The 7,588-nt window shown below is 34.2% G+C and overlaps 1 protein-coding gene across 1 annotated transcript in view; it reads right to left on the bottom strand.

Moving 5' to 3' along the window:
- Positions 1-6,402: 6,402 nt before the first annotated feature.
- The window catches only part of LOC109827738 (chlorophyll a-b binding protein CP29.1, chloroplastic-like), a 1,565-nt gene continuing 379 nt past the window's right edge, over positions 6,403-7,588 (bottom strand). Inside the window, 2 exon segments of the mRNA XM_020394752.1 lie at positions 6,403-6,913; positions 7,293-7,588. The exon segment at positions 7,293-7,588 is cut by the window's right edge and continues 11 nt beyond it. Of these exon segments, the coding sequence (XP_020250341.1) occupies positions 6,548-6,913; positions 7,293-7,588 (662 nt within the window). The 3' untranslated portion in view covers positions 6,403-6,547.

The following is a 7,588-nucleotide window of genomic DNA, read 5'->3' as shown; positions in this document are numbered from 1 at the left end:
AATTTATAATCGTTCTGACCTATTGTCAAATAATTTTGAAGACATCAAAAATTCACGATTTTATGAGCTATAACCCATGATTTTTTATCAATTTTATTTATTTTGACCCCCATTGGCTTATTTTTTTTGGAGCCCAAGATTCATGATTTCATAAGCTAACCCATGATTTTTGGCCTTTTTTAGCAGCTCAAACCTATTGATAAATAATTTTACAGGTTTTAAAATTCATGATTTCATGAGCTATAATCATGCATTTTATTAGTTTTTAGTCATTGAAACCCACTTGCAAACTTTTTTAGGACTAAAAAAATTCACAACTTTGTGATTTTTTACCATTTTAGAAATTTTGACTCATTGGCAAAAAACTCATAGAGTCCAAAGCTTACGATTTTATGAGCTATATTTCATGATTTTTGGTCATTTTAGCTCTTTCAACCTGAGAAATAATTTTGTAGTATCCAAAATTCATGATTTTATGAGCTAACCCACGATATTTTCATAATTGTTAGTCGTTCAGACCCATTGGTAAATAAATTTTTAGAAGCTAAACTTTATAATTTCATGAGCCATAATCCATAAATTTTGGTCATTTCTATTCTATTTAACCTATTGGAAAATAATTATACAAATTCCAAAATTCATGATTTCACGAGCTATAATCGATGATTTTTGATATTTTTAGTCGGCTCTTTCATGATTTTACGAGCTATAATACATGATTTTTGACCATTTTTAATCATTTTGACCCTTTACCAAATAATTTCACAGAGTCCAAACACATGTTTATGAGTTATAACCAACAACTTTTCATAATTTATAGTTGTTCCGACCTATTAACAAATAATTTCGTGAAGTCCAAAATTTATTATTTTATGAGTTACAACCCACAAATTTGGGTATTTTAAGTCATTTTGAGTCATTGGTAAATAATTCCACAGAGTTAAAATTCACAATTTTATCAACTATATCTCATAATTTTTGGCCATTTTAATCTTTTCAACTTATTGACAAATAATTTCGCATAATCCAAAATCATGATTTCTTGAGGTTTTATTTATGATTTCATAAGCTATACCTCACTATTCTTTTATAATTTTTAGTCATTCAGAGTCATATGTGAATACTTTTGTTGAGGCAAAAATTTTCTACTTTATGAGCTATAACTAACAAATGTTGGCTATTTTTATTCATTTTGACCTATTCGCAAATAACTTTGTTACACCCTAGGTCCACGGGTCTGTTGGCGTGTGCAAGCCATAGGTCCCACAGAGAGCAACTTGAGTTTTGGCTAAATCCACTTTACTAAAATACTAGCATTAGTTACTCTTGGGCATCAGGCTTTTCTCTATTTAAGCCACTAACATTTCTTCACACTAGTTTATGTGAGACTAATGTGTGGGGGTGTCACAATCACCTCACCTTACAAAGACGACGTCCTCGTCGTCACGACATGATAATTGGCACGTCCCAGTGTCACTACCAGACAATGTGGACTCTAGAGGTGACTCCTACGGGCTCTAGAGGTGGCTCCCATCACGCTTCCACGCGGTGTAGCACTTAATTAACCCTGTATATCACTTAGCTCCACATTTTTGGCTAGCTAAATGCTCTGATACTATTTGTCATGCCTTAGGCCTATAGGCCCTATTGGCACGTGCAAGCCGTGGAACTCACCGAGAGCAACTCGATATCACGCCCCCAAAATGCACAGCTAATTTTGAGATGCATGACAACGGCAACACGTGCAAAAAGCACATGCTAAGCCTGCTGTGCACTTCTATATCACAAATAAATTTTACTTAAAAGTAACTTTATTGACAAATAGAAGTCTCAGAGAAACTACAGTATAACAAGTTCATTCTAATGAGTCAAAAGACTCTTATTAGTTATTACATAAGCATAGTAGCATGACTAGTATAACTATAACTTTCAGCATCAAACACTCCAAAAGATTCTTCTCATGTTCCCAAGCTCCAAGGTATAGATAAAACTATCTAATTTTTATCTGAAAAAGATTTAAAAATAATGAGGTGAGTTTACACTCAGTGAGCAGATAACTTATCATTAGCGGATTAGACAAGTTTAAGAAATTATCAATATTAAAATTCAAATAAGCTATTGTCAAAAAGAACAATCGAGAAACACATAATATTTTGAATAAGAGGAATTTCCAAGAATAGCATGTGACATTGTCATAAAAGAATATTCACAACTTTAAGAAACAATATGAATGAACACTAAATACTTTTAAAACTGTAATTATCGATCTAAATTCACACTTGCAAAACTTCCTCAGTTGTCACACTAAGGCTACAAAAATTATAGCCAAGTAGCATGGGAATGCACATCGAATCACTGTAAGTCAACCCGGGGACAGAATGTACCTAGCACTATCATAGTTTGCCCGAATGCCACTTCACTTTTGCCAAAAAGGCCACTTTAACACATGTCAGTACATTCAATATCATATGATAGGTTTAAACAAATCAGTTCACTCCATAGCGGATTTCTGAGGGTTTTTAACATTTAAAACACTTTTCTTTTGCTCAAAGTATCGCTCACAATTTCCACTTGTACAAAAAGCAATATAAATACTTAAACACTTTTGCAAACTTTTCTCATATCAATTTCATGAAAATAGAATATTCATGAATCTAAACGAATAAATAATTTTTTTATCAAATAGAACTCTTCGAATAATGCATTTGAATAGTAAATTTGAAATGATATATTTTCAATAATCTCATATACTAAACAATATTTATCTTGTAAAAGATAAATAGCTATCACATTCAAATTTGTTAACAATTACTATAAATGAACATAATAACATGTCTGATCCCTAATTTCTCTATAAAAAATAAAATTATAATTTAAATAATATATAATAGAAAATAACCAATGAGAAGAAATCGATTCATCTCAAGAGATTTTATAACAGTTTGGAGAACCATATTCCAAGAACCTACTCCTCGATCAAACCTATAAGCATACAATATGCATACATACTAAAGATTTCTAAACAAAAACTATTATGGGTATAAAACTAATATTTCTAGTTTCTAGGGAATTTTATGAAATTTATTTCTATCATTTTTAAACAGAACTTGGGCCTAACAGCAATTTGTTTTAGTTTAATGGGTCAAAATGAAAATCTTTCCATTAATTAGGTTTTGTACAAAATCACATTTTCAAATATTCTGGACTCGAAACTAATTTCTGTATTTGTAGGGGTCTAACAATAATTTTCTTTTTCTTCTTCCTCGTCTCTGCCATTTTGTTTACACCAGAACCCAAATAGATTTGTTGGGTTAAATCCACAACCATGTATGGTCGGAGTTCATCGGATGTTGCCGGAGATGACGCCGGTGGCCGAAAAAGTCATTATTTTTAACCTATAAACTAACCAATAAAACATAACTAAATTTTTTTAACTAACCTTTGAAGCTCAATCTCCTTTCTCTTCTACTCTCTGTATCTGCAGATTCTTACTTTTTCTTTTCGTTTCTTTTTCTTTGCAGAATGGATTTGTGGGTTTTTAAAGTTTCCATGGCTTTTGGATTTCTAAACTCCCATATTAATTATACTTACAGCACACAATAACCTAATTTACTACCTATATATAGTTATGAAACTCTTCATTAACTTAAAAAAACGGTACTCTACAAACTTCGTGCGTGAAAAATTTCACGATTTCATCAATTATAGCTCATGATTTTTTTACCATTACAATTCATTTTGATCTTTTGGTAATAATTTCACTGAGCCTAAAATTTTAATACTTGTGAGCTGTAAACCCCAACTTTTGATAATTTATAGTTTTTCTAGCCTTTGGTAAATAACTTCGTAGAGTCCAAAATTCATGACTTCGTGAACTATAACCCACTATTATTTGCCATTTTTATTAATTTCATCCCATTGTCATATAATTCCGGAGTTTAAAATTTATGGTATCATGAGCTATAACCCATGATTTTTTACCATATTTAGTAGTTCAAACCTACTGGCAGATAACTTTGTGGAGTTCAAAATTCATGATTTCTTGAGCTACAAACCTTGCAGTTTATTAACTTTTAGTTGTTTAAACACATTGGCAAAAAAATTATGCAACCCAAAATTCACAATTTCATGAGTTATAATCAATGATTTTTTTTCTATTTTTAGTAATTTCAACCATTGCCAAATAATTTCTAAGAATTCAAAATTTTTGGAGTTACATTCCATTGTGTTTGGCCATTTTAGTCTTTTCAACCCATTGATAAATAATTTTATGGAATCCAAATTTTATAATTTCACGAGCTATAATCCACAATTGTTTTCATAATTTTTGGTCAATTAAACTCGTTGACAAATAATTTGCGAAGGGTAAAATTCATGATTTTATGAGTTATAACCCATGAATTTTGGCCATTTTTATTCTACTCGACTCATTTAAAAATAGTTTTGCAGAGGCCAAATTTCATAATTTCATAAACTATAACCATGATTTTTCGTCATTCGTAGTCATTTTGACCCTTTGGCAAGTAATTATGTGGAGTTTAAAATTCACATGTTCAAGAGCTATGAACCATAACATTTTAGCAATTTATAGTCATTTCAACCCATTGATAAATAATTTTAGAGAGTCCAAAAAATCATGATTTCATGAACTATCCACGATTTTTATCCATTTTTATTTATTTTCACCCAAATGGCATATAATTTCGCAGGATCTAAAATTCATGATTTCTTGACCTATCTAAAATTCATGATTTCTTGACCTATAACCCACGATTTTCTTAACTATTAGCCATTCAAACCCATTGGCAAAAATTTAGTACAGTCCAAAATTTATAATTTCATGATTTATATAACCTATCCATGAGCTATAACTCATAATTTTTTGGTATTTGTATTTATTTTGACCAAGTGGCAATTTTTTATAATTTTTAGTCATTTAGACTTAAAAGGGAATAATTTGTGGATGCTAAAATTCAATATTTTATGAGCTATAACTCACAAATTTTGGTCATTTTTATTCATTTCTACCATTGTCAAACAATATTACGGAGGCTAGTGATTTCATGAACAATGATTCATGATTTTTTGGTCATTTCTAGTCGTTTTGGTCATTTCTAGTCGTTTTGACCCTCTAGCAAATAATTTCGTAGAGTTCAAAATTCACATATTCAAGAGCTACAACCCATAATTTTTGGCAATTTATAATTGTTATGAAGAGAATAACGAGAGACAAATTGCACAAATAATTTTTTTTGAAAATTTTATTACATCCTACATGGAATTCCGTCTAGGATGTGCATCATGGACGGAATTCTGTCTAGGATACATCCTAGATGGTTTTCCATCTAGGATACATCCTAGACCAAAACTCTACCTAGTCATTATGATTTGATGAGCATTCTGGACGGAGCATCGTAGACCGATTTCCTTCTAGAATAAGCAAACCAGACGGATTTCGGGGCATCCTAGATGGATTTTCCCATATAGTACTAGTCAATGTCAGTCCTGATTTGATCCTAAAATTTCTCTTATACAACCTCCATTCCTCAAAATTAAACCAATCTATAATTTATGACTACAGTGTGGATCCCAAAGGCTTTTGCTAGAAAACATTTTACATTCATCAGAAGCAAATACTATATCAAAGAAAAATAAGAAATTCAAAAATGATGTATTTGATGTATGTTAAAACATAATTAAATGTTAATTGATTTCAGAATACATCAATATTATGATATAGAGATAGTAGGATTATATCAAATCCTCACATGATATTCTTGTTTTCTGAACCAGATCCTCTCATCATGAGGAGAGTCGTTATATCTCCTCGTGAGGAGAGAGATAGAGTTAGAGAGGAGAGAGAGTGAGGTTTTTCTCTCTCCTCTCAACCTCACTCTCTCTCCTCATGAGGAGATATGAGGACCTCTCCTCATGAGGAGAGGATCCGGGTCCTTGTTTTCCTCTTCCTCCTCCTAATCATCTTTATTTCGGAATCTATAGGAGCTACTTCACAACTCCACATGTACTCTTTCATACGTACCATATGTGATATCTGTTTTCTCTTTTGTATGTCTTAAATTTAGCTCCTCTAACCATTAAACAAAAACTCCGAAGTTATGATGAGGATCAAGGCTTATAGTTTTATATTAATTCTAACTCTTTTTGAGGCGTCATAATTTGTTATGATTTACTCATAAATGCATACATAGAGGATGAACCATATGTTATTTCACTGCCCCTACATGACTCAGATCACCCCACGCGGTGAAGTGTTCCGATAAAAGTTTTACTCGAAAATATGTACTGTACTCATTCACGACTACGGTTTAAAAAAAATCACTAAATGGGAGATGCTGAATCCCTGCATCCGTAATGTGCACACGTTCAGATTCAGTGGCTTGGTTTCACACATAAAGCAACGCATTCTGATAATCCAGTGAAGCAAAGATTTTAAAATTTTCATTTACAGAGCCATGAAATTCAGAGATGTAACAAGGGATACGTAGTACAGGATCGCGTCGACGGAGCGAATAAATACTCTCGTTGATTAAGAAGAGGAGGAGAAGGTATCGAAGATGGTGGTGTGAAGGGGGTCGCTGAGGTGAGTAGCCCAGTTGTTGAGGGGCCCCTTGCCCGTGGCCGCGGCTTGAACTGCGAATCCCAGGAAAGCGACCATGGCGAGGCGAGCGTGCTTGATCTCCGCCAGCTGCAGTGTTTCCTTCTTCTCAGGATCGGCTGCCAGGCCGAGGGGGTCGAAGAACTTGCCTCCTGGGTACAGTCTCTTTTCTGGGTCCAGCTCTGCGTTTCTCTGGAACTCGATGTATCCGATCACAAGAACCTCGACCCATATCAATGTGGTCAGGGAGAAGGGAAGGGGTTGCCCCAGGTATGATGCTCCATCGATCAGTTCTACCTACGTTCAGCGGAAGAGTTAACCTTGTTAGTTTATTTATGAGCTTTGTATTGTTCGAGAATAAAGAGGGGGTGTCATCTCTTAACCCGTCTAAAAAGAAGTAGATTAGTAAACCCGTACTTTTAGCGATTAACTCATTTTAACTCCTCTAGAAGGATTGTTTTAACCTTCCTTCTAATTTCTGTGTTTGAAAGATTAACGCGGATTAACTCAGTTTACACGGTTCTTTTAGCGTTTGGCAGGTTAAAAAAAAAAAAAGAGATTCTCTCTCCTTAACTACTCATTTTTTATGTGCTAAACTACACCTAAACTGTTATTGTAGTCTTATGTATGTGTGTATGTATGTATGTATGCATGCATTAGGCAGTAGGTCTGGTACCTTTCCAGCATCTTGCCAGGTGACGCCAGTGAGGGCCTCGACGGAGAGGGCACCGAGAGTAGCGAGCATGGCCCACCTACCGTGGATGAGCTCGCACTCGCGGAACCTCTGGAGGCCGAAAACCTCCGAGTAAGGCTGAAACGGCGTCGACTTCACATCCGAAGTCTCAAATCTCGTGCCGATAACGTCCCCCGCCAAGTTCTTAGCCAGGTTCTGATCCAGTGAATCCAGATCGTACTGCAGGTACTCCGCGGGCTTGCCGAGGCCGAACGGGTCGAACCCGTAGTCCCCGACGA

The sequence above is a fragment of the Asparagus officinalis genome, unplaced genomic scaffold (assembly GCF_001876935.1).
Source record: "Asparagus officinalis unplaced genomic scaffold, Aspof.V1 AsparagusV1_Un406, whole genome shotgun sequence".
In the NCBI taxonomy this organism is placed as follows: domain Eukaryota; kingdom Viridiplantae; phylum Streptophyta; class Magnoliopsida; order Asparagales; family Asparagaceae; genus Asparagus; species Asparagus officinalis.
This window is presented reverse-complemented; position numbering and strand designations above follow the sequence as displayed.